The 19,845-nt window shown below is 40.6% G+C and overlaps 1 protein-coding gene across 3 annotated transcripts in view; it reads left to right on the plus strand.

The window, feature by feature from the left end:
* YTHDF1 (YTH N6-methyladenosine RNA binding protein 1) overlaps positions 1-19,118 on the plus strand; it is a 27,476-nt gene extending 8,358 nt beyond the window's left edge. The window contains exons 2-4 of one of the 3 annotated variants that reach the window (XM_024219218.1): positions 2,734-2,818; positions 5,559-7,079; positions 17,654-19,118. In XM_024219218.1, the coding sequence (XP_024074986.1) occupies positions 5,577-7,079; positions 17,654-17,680 (1,530 nt within the window). In that variant the 5' untranslated portion in view covers positions 2,734-2,818; positions 5,559-5,576 and the 3' untranslated portion in view covers positions 17,681-19,118. Of the gene's footprint in view, positions 1-2,733; positions 2,819-2,840; positions 3,807-5,558; positions 7,080-17,653 lie in introns of those variants that run through there. The other 2 variants (XM_024219217.2, XM_024219216.2) reach the window with 2 other exon arrangements.
* Positions 19,119-19,845: the final 727 nt, after the last annotated feature.

Raw genomic sequence — 19,845 nt, forward strand, 5'->3', positions numbered from 1 at the left:
ATAACCAGTCCACCAGTGCGGAGCCTGTCATTCCGGGAGTTTAGAAGTATCATTTGCATCAGAACACTAAACCCGCCCCCCGCCACAGTCTGCGTCCCCGGTTTAAAATATTCCCGCGAAAACAGCAATACAGACAACGGTGTTCATTAAAAAATCGAAATGATTTTATTTTTTGGGAAGGGGAAGGGGGTGAAGGTTGTATGTAACTGGAGAGGATAGTCAAAATGGACTGGGTAAAGAAACGGGGGCAGGTTCAGCTTTTCTGTCCACAAACTGAAAAGTCACTGGTTGCCCTGCTCACTCAGGAACCTAGCTTTCAAAGCCTCCCGGATGCACAGGGCGTCCCGCTGGGATCTTCTAATGGCCCGGCTGTCTGGCTGGACGTAATCAGCAGCCAGGCTATTTGCCTCTAGCTCCCACCCCGCCATAAAGGTCTCCCCCTTGCTCTCACACAGGTTGTGGAGCACACAGCAAGCTGCAATAACGATGGGGATATTGGTTTCACTGAGATCACAGCGAGTGAGTAAGCTTCTCCATCTCCCTTTGAGACGGCCAAAAGCACACTCCACCACCATTCTGCACTTGCTCAGACGGTAGTTGAACAGTTCTTTTTCTGTGTCCAGGGCGCCAGTATAGGGCTTCATGAGCCAGGGCATTAGCGGGTAGGCTGGGTCCCCGAGGATGACTGTAGGCATCTCCACATCCCCAAGAGTTATTTTGTGGTCTGGGAAGTAAATACCTTCCTGCAGCCGTCTAAACAGACCAGAGTTCCTGAACACGCGAGCGTCATGAACCTTGCCCGGCCATCCGACGTAGATGTTTGTAAACCGTCCCCGATGGTCCACCAGTGCTTGCAGCACCATTGAAAAGTAGCCCTTTCTATTGATGTACTGGCTGGCCTGGTGGTCCGGTCCCAGGATAGGGATGTGAGTCCCATCTATAGCCCCACCGCAGTTTGGGAATCCCATCGCGGCAAAGCCATCTATGATGACCTGCGCGTTTCCCAGGGTCACTACCTTTGGGAGCAGTACCTTGACGATTGCCTTGGCTACTTGCATGACAACAACCCCCACGGTAGATTTGCCCACACCAAAGTGGTTCGCGACTGACCGGTAGCTGTCCGGCGTTGCAAGCTTCCAGAGGGCTATGGCCACTCGCTTCTGGACAGTGAGGGCTGCTCGCATGCGGGTGTCCTTGCGCTTCAGGGCAGGGGACAGCAACTCACAAAGTTCGAGGAAAGTCCCCTTCCGCATGCGAAAGTTTCGCAGCCACTGGGATTCATCCCAGACCTGAAGCACTATACGGTCCCACCAGTCCGTGCTTGTTTCCCGGGCCCAGAATCGCCGTTCAACAAAATCCACATGCCCCATTGCCAACGTCATGTCCTGGGCGCTGGGGCTCGTGGTTTCTGACAGCTCTGTGCCACTCTCCGACTTCAGGCTCTCACGGCGGTGCCGTAGCCTCCTCGCCCGATTTCTCTGCATCTGCCTCAGGGAAAGGTGTATGATAAGCTGCGAGGTGTTGAGAACGGCCACAAGTGCAGCGATGGTCGCAGCGTGATCCATGATCGCAGTGCTGTGGCGTCCGCGCTGTCACTGACCAGAAAAGTGCGCGAACTGATTTCCCGCCGGCGCTTTCATGGAGGGAGGGAGGGCGTTAGTGACGGACGGATGACGACAAATTTTTTTTACCCAGAAGGCATTGGCGGCTCGACCCAGAATTCCGATGGGCAGCGGGGACTGCGGGAACTGTGGGATAGCTGCCCACAGTGCACCGCTTCCAATATCGACGCTCGCCCCGTTAGTGTGGACTCACAAAGTCGAATTACTGTCCTTAGTGTGTCCTTAGTGTGGACACACACGTTCGACTTTGCAATATCGATTCCACATATTCGATTTAAGTAAAATCGAATTACCCTCGTAGTGTAGACATACCCTTAGTGTTTTCAAGGCATACCTTGAAGCAAATAGACTAGGTTACTTGTGAAAGCCAATTTTAACAAGTAATCACGCCCTTTGCTCTATAGTGTATGGAATCTGCTTCCTTATGAAATCAGCCTCAGCTCATCCTAACCCCCTCATCCCCACCCCCCAAAAATGCATGTTGTGAAATTCCTGAAATATCAGTTTCTTAACATTTTTGTATGGTTGCAGAAATGAACTTGGATTTGGTTTCCTTTGGGGGGGGGGGGGGGGGGTTTTTTTTTTTTTTTTTAAAAATGTTTTTTTAAAAAAAAAATTTTAAAGGGGCAAAGGTTTAAGGAAAAAATTTTTTTTGCAAAAATTAAAAAAAAAAAACCAACGTTCTTAACCTTCATAAATGAAGGATCTGTTTGGTGTCTGGGAATGCTAATTGCTGCACAACTTGGCTGAGCCCCTTGGCAAGAAATGCTAATACAGTATTTTGCAGTCTAATGCTTCTCTTGTCTCCAGTATGTAAAGCATCAGGTACAGAAAAATGTACCTGATTCGAAGAACTTAAGTTTTTGTATGCATTGTCTGGGGGAGGAGAAAGGAGGGAGAATATTCTCTTCTTTGAGTTTTAAGCAGTACCTTACCTTCTCAAGCTGCCTCTTCACCTTTCTCTGATCTGCCTTCTTTCTTGCCATCATTTTACATTGGCAGATTTTTGCTTGGCATATTGTTAAATAAGATGGGTGGCCTCCATTGTCCATTATTTCTATTAAGTGCTGCTTCTACTTTTTTTTTTCTATTAACTTTTAATTTGCTGCAGTTGAAGCCCCATCACTGACTTTCAGACCCAAGTGGCTAGGACATGCTATAGCCTGTTACCATGCCTAGACTTATTTGCAGGAGAGGTAGGTCCACAGGAGGCAACTTCTGGACAAGAGACAAGATAAGACTTTCATCATCTTGAATAGTGTTAATTTTAAGCTTTGTTTCTATGTAATTTTTACTAGTAACTTAATCTTAAATTTACTACAGAATATTTTTAATCTCTATTTGTACTTCTGCATTATTATGTGATGGGGAGTGAAGAAAGTGGAAGAAACCAAGAGTCAATTGAACACTTGGTAAGAGAATAGAGGGGAAAACTTGAATGCCTGATCCTAAAAAGCAGCTAAGAGGTAGGGGGAAGGGGACACACACGATGAACTTGTCCCTGGAGCAGCTTTAAGGCAAAATCTCCGTGCTGCTACAAGCCAGCTGATTTTTTTTTCATAGGGTTCTAAAAGATGGTCAGACAGATTTGGGAAAAGCTGGCGGGAGGAGCTCCAAGCTTCTGTAACTGGACTGCTGCGTGGGGCAATGAGACCTTGGTGGAAAAGAATAACCAGGGACTGTCTTGAACAAAACCTGAGTGATTTACATGCATATGTTAGATGCAGAATTTGTGTCTGTATGTTTATATCCCTGGCATACTAATAAACTCTGTAAACTGAAATGCCTTGACACCAGGACTTATTTAAGCAAACCCCCATTCTGATCCGACTCAGCTTTGCTTATGACTTCCATCTGGTCTCTGACCTAAGTCTTCAGAGGTAGAAGTCCAGTGGACTAATCATTACATCTGTTACCACTTCACTTATGTTTTACTACTTGTTTACAAATACAGAAAAATTACACTCCCAAACTACTTGTCTGTTAGGAATTATGAAGCCATGGTAGCAACTCCATAGTTAAGATTGTAACCAGCTTTTTATTATATTCTTCACCTTAACAAAATAAAATCACTGTACTTAACATTTCTTCTGTATAGACTTCTTCCAGAAGATCTTTCTATAATATTTGGCAATCAGGAAAAGGAATTAATGAGGTGACTCTGAAAAATCAGAGGTATTAATGGTACTGTACCAGTTTCCTAACATCTCTAATGTTCTCTATACCTGCTTGGTCTACAAACTCCATATTAACTAATTAGCCTGCTGTGAGGATTGTGGAAACTATAAGCTGAGGTGTCACTTAAATTGCATTCTAACTAACGTTCTGCAGCTGTGCTTGGGGCAGACACCCATGTGGAGCCTCATTGGCTCTAGTCTCTGTAGTTAGTTGTGCAACACAACAAGGTAGATGGAAAAAATCTTATTACTCGATGCTTTTACAGATACAAATCCTTGATTTTCAATATTAACCACTTTGGCTCCAGACTTTCTCTTTCCAGTTGCCATATAGGGGTCAAGAAGGGATTTTCCAGAACTATTTTTTCCCCAGTACACAGCTATTTTTTTTTAATCTACTCTCATTTTGTAACTCCTGAGGAAGTTACATATATCGTATGCATTTTTAAATCCTCATGCCGATATATTCAGTCTCATTTACAGTCAAGCTTGAATATTGTCATGTTTTGAAGTCAAGCATTTGTCTTTACACCCCAAGTTTCAGTTACTTTAATATCCTCTACATACAGCCCCAAATACTCCATTATTAGTGCATTATTCACGCACTATTTAAAATTATAGTACAAACCACAGTCAAATTGGGTCAAGCCAAATGATTTATTCTCCCCCTCTGTGGGTCTGGCATTCAGCCAGTAACACAGCCATTGTGACTCCAATGCAGTCACAAATACTAGCCAGATCTTCCTTTTTCCAAAACAAATTTGGAGCTTTAGATATTGCGCATAATTGCAAAAGGTGAGTTGACAAATTAAAAATGTACTTAACATAGATCATGCATATAGTGCACAGTATGAGGACAGTGTTCTATTTCCTAGCACTTCCCTAGATAAACATAATATTTCTTAAGTTGTACATTAAAAAAAAATTCTGAAAAGGATGAAGGCTGCACATCATGCAACATATGCAGAGCAATTTTTCACATTCTATAAAATATTTTATGCTATTTTCACATGAACATTTGGTAGTATGTACTACATTTTTGTGTAACTTAATAGACTTAAAGACTATATAATGTATGAATTATATAATACAAATCACATATATTATTTCTTGGATGTGTTATGCAGCAAAACCTGCTTATCTGTTCATCTTTCTCTTGATTTTGGAGTTAAAATCACTAATTTTATATTTTTCAGAATGTTATGTTAGTACAAACTTGTGTAAATCTTAATATTCAAATAGAATTATCTTCAATCTTATGCAATTTCTAGATCCTATTAATTTCTGAGAGTTGGTCTTGCTGCATTTTTAAAATTGTTTTTTAATAATCATTGCATACTGCTGATTAAACACAATATCTTAAACTTTTAGTACAATATGAAAGTATTTGGTCGTATACTCATAGAACAAATATATTTCTCAATTACAAGTCTCGAATTTTCATGACCTAGATGAATTATCTGCAGTGTAGTAAAAGTGAGTTTGAGGTCATGGGATCAACTAGCATTCATCTGAGAGTGGTGGTCACTGTTTAAAAATCTACAGGAAGTGGAGAAGGAGAATGCATCTCTGGTATTGGACTATACAAGATGCAATGACATTAACTTAGACTAAACAGGCCATGGAATAATAAGTTGTGTAACTTGGAGTTGAAACAATGGTTACTACTTATCATCTTTTCTATTTAGTAGTATGCAAATGTTGTAGTCATTTATGAAAAAGTGCATACATCTGAAATTACTTTTCTTTTCTTTAACAGAATAATAGCTATCCATCAATGACTGATCCCTATTTGTCCAATTATTATCCACCATCTATTGGGTTTCCCTATTCTCTCAGTGAAGCACCGTGGTCTACTGGAGGAGATCCTCCTATCCCATACCTCACCACCTATGGACAGCTCAGTAATGGAGACCATCATTTTATGCATGATGCTGTTTTTGGACAGCCTGGGGGTCTGGGAAATAACATCTATCAACACAGATTTAATTTTTTCCCTGAAAATCCTGCTTTCTCAGCTTGGGGAACAAGTGGATCCCAAGGACAGCAGACTCAAAGTTCAGCTTATGGGAGCAGTTACAGCTACCCACCTAGTTCACTGGGTGGTACTATTGTGGATGGACAAACAGGATTTCATAATGATACTTTGAATAAAGCACCTGGAATGAATAGTATTGAACAGGGAATGGTTGGACTTAAGATTGGTGGAGATGTAACAACTTCTGCTGTGAAAACAGTAGGTTCTGTTGTCAACAATGCCGGAATGACAGGTGCTCTTCCTGGTAATGGTGGATCCAGTGTAAACTTGCCAGTATCTAAACCAACCTCTTGGGCTGCTATTGCCAGCAAGCCTGCAAAACCACAACCTAAAATGAAAACAAAAACTGGGCCGGTAATTGGAGGAGCTTTACCTCCACCACCTATAAAACATAATATGGACATAGGTACTTGGGATAATAAGGGTCCTGTGGCAAAAGTTCCTGCTCCCCAGCAGATCCCATCTCCTCAGTCTGTCCCACAGCAACAAATGGTTCAGCCTATTCCAGCTCAACCTCCTCCATTGACCCAGCCACAGTATCAAAGTCCTCAGCAACCACCCCAAAACCGCTGGGTGGCTCCCCGCAACAGAAATGCAGCTTTTGGCCAAAGTGGAGGAACTGGTAATGATAGCAACTCAACTGGCAGTACCCAGCCTAACTCTGTCCCAAGTGGCGAATCCCATCCCGTTCTTGAAAAACTGAAAGCTGCTCATAGCTATAACCCGAAAGATTTTGAATGGAATCTTAAAAATGGACGTGTGTTCATAATAAAGAGCTATTCTGAGGATGATATTCATCGTTCCATTAAATATTCTATTTGGTGTAGCACAGAACATGGCAACAAACGCTTGGACAGCGCTTTCCGATCCATGAATAGTAAGGGCCCGGTCTACTTACTATTCAGTGTTAATGGTAGTGGACATTTCTGTGGAGTAGCAGAAATGAAATCACCTGTGGACTATGGCACTAGTGCTGGCGTCTGGTCTCAGGACAAATGGAAGGGGAAATTTGATGTCAAATGGATCTTTGTGAAGGACGTGCCCAACAACCAGCTCCGACACATCAGGCTGGAGAACAATGACAACAAACCAGTTACAAACTCCCGTGACACACAGGAGGTGCCCTTAGAAAAAGCAAAACAAGTGCTTAAAATTATTGCTACTTACAAGCACACAACCTCCATCTTTGATGACTTTTCCCATTATGAAAAGCGCCAAGAAGAGGAGGAGGTGGTGCGGAAGGTAAACTTGCTTTTTTTAGAAAAAAATTAAAGACATAATTGGAAAAATGTGAATGCTGCCGTGAGAGAGTGTGTGTATGTGTGGGAGGGGAAGCTAAGTAGAGATTCTAAAATATTTGTAATGTGTTCAAACATGGTTGTCCTAAGTGTGTTTAATACTAAAACAAAAACCTGTGCTTCAGTTCTGTTTGTGGTTTTCATAGTCTCAGGTAAAGTTTGTTTGTTTGTTTTTTAAGCCAAGTTAAATATACAAGTAAAGTATGTTACATCCAATTCTACTGGAGCTCGAAATTTTATTTTGGGATTGTTAATGGGATACAGAGCCTATGACTGTTTCAAAGTTGGCCCAGGTCAGTGGTTGCCATGTAATAGCTCATTGGCTTCTGTGAATGAGTAGGTATCAGTCCAGTTCGTAGTCAAATATTCTGTCACAACTGGCACCTTTGGTTGTATCTTCAGCAGTGAGGCCAAGGTTTGAATAGTCACTGAACTATTTTCATCCCATTACCTGGCTTCTCCAGAACAAGAGTTGAGGAAAATTACAGTGTGAGGAAGCTTGTATTGCTGCTGCTGTTTGTTGTATGTATTCTGTGGATAAATGAAGGATTTGAGTCCTCCTTCCAACACTAAAAATCACTGGAATTTTTAGAGTAGGGTGTGGGGAGGTGGGGGGAACCTCCAGACAAGGAGTTCCACATTAAGTAGCCTATTTTTATATGAAAGTGTGATTATGAAAAGATTTAGCTACCTCCTTGACCCTTGCCTCAAGTCCTATGCCAAGTGCAGCTCAGCCAGGCCTAAGAATGGGACCCAAATGTCTAACATCAGTGACTCTATATATACACTATGGGCTGACTAAGTAGGATCTGTTAGAATGTAATGGCTAGCTGACACTTACAATGGTTTGATACTGATGTTAGTGTTTCAGTGTATAGTTTTTTCTATAGTTCCTCGGAAGTGTAGAAGTTTGCCAATTCAGCTTAGTGCATTTACATGCGCTTCAAAACATGTTTTAAGCACAGACTTAGATGAAGTGTCCTAAAGTAAAATGGAAGTTGCAGTAATATGGGGCTTTCCCTTTACCACCCTTTAAATTGCTTTAAACCAGTGGTGGGCAACTTGTGGGCTGCATGCGGCCAGTCAGGGTAATGTGCTGGCGGGCCGCGAGACAGTTTGTTTACGTTGACCGTCCGCAGGCACGGCTGCCCACAGCTCCCAGTGACCGTGATTCACTGTTCCTGGATAATGGGAGCTGCGGGAAGCGGCAGCCAGCACATCCCTGTGGCCCGTGCCGCTTCCCGCAGCTCCCATTGGCTGGGAATGGTGAACCACGGCCACTGGGAGCTGCAGGCAGCCGGGCCTGTGGACGGTCAATGCAAACAAACTGTCTCGCGGCCCACCAGCACATTACCCTGACAGGCCGTAAGTTGCCCACCACTGCTTTATACTGTTTGGTTAGGACCTACTCTTACAAATTCAGGGAAATTCAGTTTTAAGGCTTTCATTCAAATTTTAGCACCACTTTTTCAGTCTAGCCATCTTACAGTATATACACATGCAAATTTCAGGCCAATGGTAACTAGTTTTGATGGAGAAGACCTTCAATTCTCTGAATTAGCTTTTTATGTCCTCTGTGGGATTTTTGGAGCAAAAGCTTTATCCATATCCTTGCAAACTTTCTGCCTGCTGAGAATTGTTTCTTCTCACTTTTCCCCAACCACGGCCTTGAGAAGGAGCAGTTTGAAACAGTGGGACAGAACACTGGGCTAGGAGTCGGGAGATCTGCATTGTGTTCCTTTACCACAGATGAGATGTGAGATGGCTAAGGCAAATCACTTAGCCTCTCCATGATAATGCTAAGATTTAACACACACACAAAAACAACCCACCACCGGGAGTGCCTCTTGTGTCAACCACTGAAAGTGGTTTCAGGCCTCTCTTCTTCTCAGTTCAAGAGAAAATATTTAATTCTATGTCCATCCTTGCTAGCTTTATGAATGGGATCATATACTAGCACCTCTCTTTTATGATAGCTGTCTTTATAATATTTAGCTCTCTTTTATAATGGCTCAGTGTATTGACACCAGACCATTGAGCTGACCCCACCTCTGCATTACTTTAACCTGGACTTTCATTTTCTGCTTCTATTTAAAATTAAATATATAAACAAAATGTGCCTATCCAGAGTACTACTTTCTAATAGGATCAGTTTCTCAACAATTAATGCATGTTTTCTGCCTCACTTAATATTGAGGGAACACTGGGATTCAGTTTAATTACAGATATATTAAATTTATATTTTCTAAAGGTATCATTTCTTATATCTGAATAGCTTTCAAAACTGAGCTGTGTATGAACAATAGGAATAGGCTGAGAAAGATGACAGATGATATAGTGAAAAATAATCCGACTATGGCAGTCAATGTAAATTATATTCTGAGAGGAAAGCATCTGTTTTTAACCTAGGTGTAAACAAATTTTGGCAGTGCAGTAGCTTGCTGTAAAAGTTTCCTTCTAAAGCATATGAAGAGTCAAAGCACCTGCTATTGAAATTTAACATACTTGAGAACTCTGTCTTAAACAGACCTTCCATTAAAAAGCAAATATTATATACAGGAATTTTTTGCCAATTAAAGTTAATACTTATGTGTGTGTCAGACTTAACTGTAAAGGGTTTTCAGATTAATGTATCCTTCTATTCATCGTATTTGGTTTAGCGGTCAAATCATTTGTTTAAAAAAGGTCCCTTCCAGTCCTAGAATCTATGAATCTATATTGTCATCATAATTACATAAAGATAGCTTTTTAAAATCTTATACTATTCAAATATGTATTTTTCCTATTTTGCTGAGAAAATCAATAATTGTATGTAATAAAGCCACTGATATCTTAAGAAATATTAAAAATCCCTTTTAGACAGTTTTGCCTACAAATATGAGCAGTGCTGCTTTAACAGTTTAATCACCAAGGGCATGTGCAGAACATGTTCCTTAGAAGTTAATCACCCCCTTGCTGCTTATTCTCCAACTAAAGTCAATCTAAAGTGATACTACATCTTACTTTTGTGGTAACTATAACTTGTCAAATGAAGATTATGACCTCACATGAGGACTAAGTAGCTGTGTAGCAATCTAGTTGGGTAACATTTACCAGAGTGCAGAAGATTCATCCAGGGTCCTCTGCATCACTTAAGACCTGCATTGCCCTCTGTGGATGAAGGAAAGATGTAATCACACTTGTAGCCCTGTATGCTGCTAAGGCAAGATGAGAGGGAATAATAGAATTGTACTAGTGCAGCTCCAATGGCCTAAAACACTCCATACGGTAGAGGCGGGGCATTGGTGGCTATTTCACCCTATATAACAAAATAGCCAGGGAAGGTTGGACATGGATTCACTCCGGCTTACAACCTCTGAGTTTTCTGTTGATAGCCAGTTTACTCTGGTTTTTGTGCCAAGGGAGGGTTCTAATTTCACCCCATGCGATCCAACATCGTGCACTTAAAAATTAAAAAGATTGAAACTTCATAACGTGGGCAAATTTCTCTAAATAGAAGATTTTGTAAATTTACCATGAGGCATTAATAGTTAATGAATCATCCCCAGTAAATAAGCTTATTTTAAACTACAAAATCTTTCTTCAAAATAAAAAAGCTTGATGTGACATTAGCAAACAAAACAAACTTGTTGTGTATTATGGTTTTTTGGGTGTATTTTGTTTGGAACAAATTTGGGGCAGAGGTTGGAGGGGCATTTATGTTCTAGGAGATGAAAATGAAACCTTTACAGATATCGTCTTATATTGATGATCGTAGCTGGCTTGGCAGTCTAGTAACAACACAGTATGCCAGTATCTTGGGGATCTGAGTTCAGGGGCTCTTATACTTCAGAAGGAGAAGGTCTGAAGTGTGTGGCAGAGGATGTGCATTCCACCCCAAGAAGGCAAGGTCATTGTGTGTCTCTTAGCTTCCCGGGTGTCCACTTTGGCCTTGTCTAGGCTAGGATTTGGCAGATGTTAGCTGGCATGTGATAACAGCCTAGTGTAGACCAGTTAGTGTGACTATCACATATGTTTAACAGGTAACAAGTTAAAGGCACACTGAGTTGCCTGCAATAGGGTGTTAACATGTGCCAGTTAACATCTTCCAAATCCTAGTCTGGACTTGTTGGATTTACTGAAGGAGCAACAAAGACGGGCTCTGGGGGAGCTGCATGCCCTGTTTCTTGTCGGAAGGCTCACTGGTATGGAGGTTTTCAGGATGGAAAGTGCATAGCAATGGAGTGCATCCTGCTCTCCCCCACCCCCAAATGCTGATAATTACAGTTGCATTTTTAAGACCAGTGCTTATAACATTACATTTCTTAATTTTAATTGTGCTCTGATAGAGGCTTTTTTTCCTTCTTCTTCTTCTTTTTTTGTGTGTAGTCTACATTTTAGTGGTAGGGAAGAGGAATGCCAATTAAGATTTAATGGGCTCTCTTTTATTGGCTGTTTATTCCAACTCTGTCCTTCTCTCCTTTTTCTGTCCTTTCATCTCAACTTAACCTCACTCCTGCCCCCTCCCTTCACTCGTGTTTTCATCCAGCCTGTCCCCTCCTAACTAAACTTATCCCCCCCAAAAAACAAACAAAAAATAGTGAAACTAACATGCTGTTTGGTGCCATCTTATTTCTTCACTTTACTTGTGAGTTATACCCCTGCCCCCACCTTGTGTCTGTCTTGTCTGTTTAGATCAGGGGTTCTCAATCTTTTTCTTTCTGAGGCCCCCCCAACATGCTATAAAAACTCCATGGACCAGCTGTGCCACAACAACTGGTTTTCTGCATATAAAAGCCAGGGCCAGTGTTGAGGGAGTAGCAAGGAAGGCAATTGCCTGGGGCCCCATGCCACAGAGGACACCACGAAGCTAAGTTGCTCAGGCTTTGGCTTCAGCCCTGGGTGGTGAGCTTGAGGGTCCAGGCTGCAGTCCCATGTGGCAGGGCTTCAGCTTTCTGTCCTGGGCCCTAGCAAGTCTAATGCCAGCTGTGCTTGACTGACCCCCTGAAACCTACTTGTGTCCCCCCCAGGGGGCCCAGGACCCCTGGTTGAGAACCACTAATTTAGATTATAAAGTCTTCAGGGCAGAAAGTGTCTGCTGCTCTCTGTTTGGACAGTTCTGAGCACAGTGGGGCCCATTCTTGGTTGGTTGTGATTAATAATAATCATAATTAATAATCCCACTGACCCTGGCTTGGTAGAAGAGTTGACAGTTCTGCCTGGGAACAATAAGTTCAAAACTATATCTAGTTCTTGTAAGGAATTGGAGGCCTTTTCTTCATCCCTTTCTGCAATTTTCACTGTCTCTGGCTGGGAAGATAGTTGTCTTTGTTCCCCCAAATTATCCAGCTGAGGAACTTTTCTCTCTCAGCTTCTCTGCTTTCATTAATAAGTCACCTCCACATTTTTCACATTTTCAGTCAGGCCAAAGAACAATAGACTTGTGAGAACTTGTAACTAGCAGCATGGTTCACTGAGAGATCTGTTGCATAAGCTGTGACGCATCAGTGTGCCTCAACCTGGGCTACAGTCCCCCTCCCTAAAAAGAGGCTCCAGATTAGTCCAGGGGACAGGAAAGGAGTGGTGGGGGCAGGGAAATATACACAACAGATCTGTCCTGTTTCACATCACCTTTTGACTACTGGCAAAATCTAAAATGGCTCTTTGAAAACCATCTTTCTTCCTTCTCTGCTTTGAAATGTAGGGCTGGAAGCTCAGGGAGTAGCCCATTCTCTGCTCCTGTGGTACTTGACCTCAAGAACGTAGGCAGCCTCATCCTGCTAAGCCACCAATGGATGCCTTAAGGAGCTTGTAGCTTTTTGAAGGAAACAGGGATGCGGGAGCGTGATGGATTGATTTTAAAATCACCAATTTTAGTAGTTATTCAAATTTGCAAACAGGAAACTTTGATTTAAATAGACTATTTTAATCCTCTATTGCATTTGTACTTTTTAAGTTATTTTCATTAGTTGATAATCATAAAAACATGTAGATTTTCAATTAAATATGTCCTCTACCCCAGTGGTTCTCAAACTAGGGCCGCCGCTTGTTCAGGAAAAGCCCCGGCGGGCCAGGCCAGTTTGTTTACCTGCCGTGTCTGCAGGTTCAACCGATCGCAGCTCCCACTGGCTACGGGCTGAGGGACGTGCTGGCCGCCCTTCCTGCAGCCCCCATTGGCCTGGAGCGGTGAACCGCGGCCAGTGGGAGCCACGATCGGCTGAACCTGCGGACGCGGCAGGTAAACAAACTGGTCCGGCCCGCCAGGGGCTTTCCCCGAACAAGTGGCGGCCCTAGTTTAAGAACCACTGCTTTACACTATATTTGGTACTACTGTCTGTTAAGGAGGAGGATACACTACATTTATGTAAACAGTTACGTAGTTTAGCAGATGTTTATTCAGATTCCTAACTTTTACATTTGTTAGAAAATGGTGAATGACACCATTTCTTATTTAGTAGATAATTAGTATTTTACTCATTATTTATGTCAAGCTACATTTGGGTGGGAAATGTATTTGTGTATTTTGAATTGAATTCCAAATTGTTTTTATTAGTTAAACTAACTACCTTAAATGTGATGGAAATCTAAGAAAAAAGTTTAAATGCAAAACATGCTGATAAAACAAATGTATTATGCAAAGGAAGGAATATCTGTAGTTTCTGGTCACCATGTCAGTCAAGATTTTAGACCTAGTAGATCTCATCCTCTTACATCTCTGCTTTTTCAGCTCCCAGTCAGTTTCTCAACTTTGAATGAGCTAATCATTGAATTGATCTAGTTTAAAAACAAACGAAGAAAATACTCTCTCCGCACCTCCAGATGAGACTGCCGTTGTCAAAAGCTGGTTTAGCACTTTAAGAAACTCTGGTTCCAGGTGCTCAGCTTGTGGCTTCCAGTTCAGTGGTTTGACTTCATTTAAAACTTTGGCAATAGTAAACACATACTTCATGAATATTTTTTGTAATTTAAATGATTTTAATAAACTATAGTAAATGTGGGCCTTTAATATAGGTTGTCATAATTTAAGCTTTAAGTTAATTTTTTTTAAAAATACGTACTTTAACTATCCAATTTTATTTTTATCCACCTTGTGTGGGAAGCCAGCAGATGACTAAAACAAACAAAAAAGAAACCTAATTTATTTTCTTCCCTTAGAAGAGAGAGAATAGATTGGAGACATGGTAGTAAATGTCAGAACAGTGAAGTGGAGAAGGGCGTCTGCCATCAAAAGATTGGAGCTTAAAACCACTGTCTTGACTTAAGCAGTTCAAGTATAGGTTGGAAAACTTAATAACAATATATAATTATGCCAATAATGCTAGCCCCAGGTCTGAGCCCCCTGATTTAAGAACATATCACTTTTGTTAAAATTATTATAATTAAGAAACAAACCTCACTTCATTGGCAATTGATAATTCAGCCAATGAGAGCCTGCCCTCTACACTGTTCTAGTTTTAAAAAAAATTATCTGCTTTACAAATCCTACAGACTACTTGAATTTTCAATTTTCATTTAATTTAGTCCTTATCAGTTTGTTGTATCTGTATTTTCCACAGCAAAAAATAATCATCATAAATGTTCAGGTCTTGTTCAGAAGCAGGTTGTAGCCTGAAGACTAAAACCCAGTTACAAATGCATTTTGGTTTCATTCTCTCTAGTTATCACAAGTTTAAGATTAGAATAGTTCAACATGGTAGGAAGCTCTGTGTAAATAGCCCTTTACCACCCTGTTTGGAGAAAATGTGGATGGGATCTATGTGAAAAGGCTTTAAATTGAAAAGTGTGATTTGAGGTAATTAGTCTGAGTAATTTATGCTAAGGTTACTTGCATTCATCTTAAGCTTATTTTGAAATGGAAGGATCTAATTTTTTAAAAGTTTAAAAAAAAAAAAAAAAAAAAAAACCACTCTGCATCCTTCTTGGGAGCTCCATCTTTCATGTTTGTCTGTAGCTAATATAAATGCCGATCATAGATGCTACTAAACTCAATTTAGTCTATCCAATAGGACTTTTTAACTTCTAAGCCACTTGTTGGACATGGTGGTTGGGCTACTGTTCATCTGAACCAGTGCCTTATCAATAGTCACTCAAAATATAAAGTCTTATTAAACTATGGTTCTTAATGCCTTGTATTTTACATTATGCAAATGGTTTGCTTTAAGGAATATTAATGGGTACAGAGGGAAAAAGTTATGAAGATGCACCCCTCATATTAACAGCTCTTAACATTTTAAACCTGCCTTGTATTTTTGTTTTCGTCTAAGTAGAAAATGACACCAGTCCAAGAAAAAAAAAAGTTAAAATATTTGTCACTACAATTTTTCTGAGTTTGTAAAAACAGGGAAAATATAGTAATCCCAACTAACTAGGAAACTAAAGGAAAAAGTCATAAACTAGCAATGTTTAGCTGTTAAGACCCCTAGCTTCTTGGGAAGGTAAAATGGCATTTTGGGCTTCTCATAGTAGATATCCACTGCTCTGCTCTCTGGAGTTCTGAATTTGCACCCACATAAGCTTTTGCTGGGATATTCTGACAATTTCTTTGTTCCAGAGGCAGTTACTGAACAGTCGCTCTGTTTTTCTTGCTTGTTACCATTTTCCCCTGTTTTTGCCTGAATTTCCGTGCTTGATCCATTGTTCACTACCTCCACTGAAGAGTGGAGAGCACAGCTGCTCCTCTTGCTCTCTGAGAGACATTCTCACAGACTTGTTGAGACCCTTTGTCTCCACATTTACTGCATTTGTGGCACAAATTAAGTAGACTGCCCTTTCTACAGGTGAGCCCTGTCTGGAGTTTTCCTTTAATGTCCCTTGCTCTTTCCTGTTGGTGGTGGTTATCAGAAGCTCAGTGAGACTTCAGTGAGCCCCTGGCTTCTACTTACAGAAGAATCATAGAAGATTAGGGTCGGAAGAGACCTCAGGAGGTCATCTAGTCCAACCCCCTGCTCAAAGCAGGACCAACACCAACTAAATCATCCCAGCCAGGGTTTTGTCAAGCCAGGCCTTAAAAACCTCTAAGGATGGAGATTCCACCACCTCCCTAGGTAACCCATTCCAGTGCTTCACCACCCTCCTAGTGAAATAGTGTTTCCTAATATCCAACCTAGACCTCCCCCACTGCAACTTAAGACCATTGCTCCTTGTTCTGTCATCTGCCACCACTGAGAACAGTCGAGCTCCATCCTCTTTGGAACCCCTCTTCAGTTAGTTGAAGGCAAATCCCCCCTCACTCTTCTCTTCTGCAGACTAAACAAGCCCAGTTTCCTCAGCCTCTCCTCATAAGTCGTGTGCCCCAGCCTCCTGATCATTTTCGTTGCCCTCAGCTGGACTCTCTCCAATTTGTCCACATCCTTTCCATAGTGGGGGGCTGAAAACTGGACGCAATACTCCAGATGTGGCCTCACCAGTGCCGAATAGAGGAGAATAATCACTTCCCTTGATCTGCTGGCAATGCTCCTACTAATGAAGCCCAATATGCCGTTAGCCTTCTTGGCAACAAGGGCAACACTGCTGACTCATATCCAGCTTCTCGTCCACTGTAATCCCCAGGTCCTTTTCTACAGAACTGCTGCTTAGCCAGTCGGTCCCCAGCCTGTAGCAGTGCATGGGATTCTTCCGTCCTAAGTGCAGGACTCTGCACTTGTCCTTGTTCAACCTCATCAGATTTCTTTTGACCCAATCCTCCAATTTGTCACGGTAACTCTGGACCCTGTCCCAACCCTCCAGCTTATTTACCTCTCCCACCAGCTTAGTGTCATCAGCGGACTTGCTGAGGGTGCAATCCATCCCATCATCCAGATCATTAATAAAGATGTTGAACATCTTTCATCTTACTTCATTCAGCATCATAGCATCTTACAAGTCTTGCTTGCTTCATCCAGCAGCACTTTCTCTACCAGACTCGTGAAGTCTCCCAGAAAGCAGAGTAGTAAGGTAGCAGAGGGAAAAAAGGTTTGGGGCAAGTTTCAAAAGTGACAAGCACTTAAGAGCCAAAGTTCTATTGCCTTTCAATGAGACCTAAGGTCCTATCACAAGGGCACTTTTGAAAATGTTGCACTTATTCTGTGGATCCCTTCAGTCTGTTCCTACCCTTGTACCAATCCAGCTGCTGTTGCAGTAGTTAACTTGATCTAGAGATCAAAATATTGCAGATCTTCTTTTCAGTTATGAATTTTAGTTTTCCATACTTACTCTCTCTGCTGTAGCCCTCACCTGCTACCATTTTGGGGCCTGAGTGACTGCTCTAGCTGCATGTACATTTGCTCTGCATGCATTCAGCCACTCCACTTGAAATTTCATGTATTCATTTGATTCCCGTATCCTTGTATGTGTCAAATATATACTATATATGATAAATAATTGCTCTTGTAATTTTAAAATGACATGTAAGACATAATTTTGGGCTGCACCAGTAATTGCATTTATCAAAAAAAAAAAAAATCTTCACCTTTTTTAGCTATTGTCATGAACAAACTTTTAGTGTTATTAAATATCTGTTTTTTCCTGACTTTTTTTAAACTTTGTTTTTTCTTTTTACAGGAACGGCAGAATCGAAACAAACAATAAGAATAAACGTATACAATTTGCTATATATAATAGAACTGATATTAAATTCGACTATGAAAAACAAATCTTAAAACGTAATCTGGTGCTATATCCTGGCATCAGGACAAACTAAAGCTTTCAGCTCCAATATTTCTTCTCGTGCAGGGGGAATTAAGTTGTTGCATCTTTAAGTACATTGTAGTTTGTTTTTGCCCAGGTGGATCTGCATTAATTTGTATCTTTTCTATGTAAAATGCTATAGAATCCATTAATAAAGGTGTATCTGTTTTTTATTTTTTAAGTTAGTAAACAATTATACTGACCTAATATGGAACTATAAATGAGCATCCTAAAAATGTCAGTGTTTCCCAAAGACTTTATTTTGGCACAAATTATGTTCCTATTCTGATATTCACCATAATTTTGTATATGACAGAATTTCTCTCCTCTTCATCCCAAACCCTGTTTCTTCATCGCAATCATAAGAAACCATTGAGTTTTATCACTTTAAGAATGTTGTTTAAGAGAAATACTGCATTCAGAATATTGAAATAAATTGAATTTAAGATCACTTTTTAATTTAATTATACAATTATACTTTTAAAAATGCGAACATGCCACTTTGATTTTTTCTGTCTCAAAGAAAATCAAATTGTCAGTGAAATTGTTTAACTCTGAAAATATTTCCCTTTCACATTCTGTTAACCAGTGCTTCAGTGTGCATTTGTTCTACCCATATCCTGCAGAGAGTTAGTGAGATGCTTTCTCTCAGCCATAATTCTGCTTTATTGTTTTTGTAGCTTAATAATTAAATAATAATGTAAATGCTATCAACATTGCAGGGTTTTTGGACAATGTGTTTAAACCTGTTTCAGCTTTCAGGTGTTTAGTTAATTGCAGATCATTTTTAATCTTTCCCTTTCTTTTCCCCCCAAAATCCCAATGCCATTTAAAGTTTTTATACCAATAATGCTGAGCTTTAACGTAGAAACTAATAGTATGGACAATATGATGGATTATGCCTCAGATGTTTAAAATTGACTGTGTATGTCTAATTTTTTTTCTGTTGGATGAGTAAAAAAAAATGTTTTAAGAAACTGAATTTGCTGTCATGTTTTTGTGGAATAAGGGAACCGTTGAAGAACTCGTCACCAACTGGAGTTTCAATTAAGCATGAAAATTGTGCTCATGCCTGTTGCTCTAGCACACTGAATCTGCACGTGTTTATTGTAGAGGATCTTTTACTATATTAGAAAGCAAATATCGTCTTCTGAAAACTATTTACTCCAAAAGGACCTCTGATTTAAATAAAGTTTAAGCTGTATCATTTAGACTTGTATTTAGAACGTATAACTTTGTCTCTGGACTGTCACTGCCTGTAAGGACTCATGGACAGCATCAGATTAACTTTTTTCCTCTAGGAGAATACAAGCCTTAATAAACAATACATATTTAGCAAGTATGATGTCATTTTCATTTTTTCCCTACACTCAAACACCTGCATATATTGTAGCCATGTAACACAAACTCATGAGCACAAGACCAATTAGAGTAGTTAGTATGCTGATAGAATTACAAACATCTGAGTTGGTCAACACATTCTCTCTGGCAGGGATCTTTCTTGGGAATTGTTTTAAGAATATGTCTAAGCTATTTGCAGTATTTCCTCTAGTGTGGGGTTCTTGGGCATTTATTAACTGACAACTGTTATACTTTTTATTCTGCTTGTATGGCTGAGAAGCTTAATAAGGAATTGAAAGCTGGTCTGCAGGATTCACAATCCATACAAGGACATTACAAATATGGATCAGTGTGATGAGGAAAGAACTTTCAAAATTAGGAATAAACCAAGTAAAACTCTTTTATGTAACCTTCTGGCTTTTGACAATGTTGCACTGCTCCTTATGTTCTAGGATTTAACCTGGTGGATTTTAAAAAGCTGCCTTTTTCTTCAAAGTCCGTTGCCCTGTTGACATCCTGATAGGGCACAACTCTGGCCCACTCTTTTCCATCAGTTGGGCTCATGCAGCCAAGCATTCCACCGCCAAAAGAAATGCAGTTCTCTTTAGTCCCCAAACAGCAGTCGGACACTGGTAGCACACATTTTTAGTTTCCAACCAAAAATACGTAAGTATCACTGCTTTGCTGCTGCTGCTGCTAACCTAGAAAATAAAGGTTTAGTCTCT

This window comes from Terrapene carolina, unplaced genomic scaffold (assembly GCF_002925995.2).
Source record: "Terrapene carolina triunguis isolate 2854851 unplaced genomic scaffold, T_m_triunguis-2.0 Scaffold130, whole genome shotgun sequence".
NCBI lineage: Eukaryota > Metazoa > Chordata > Testudines > Emydidae > Terrapene > Terrapene triunguis.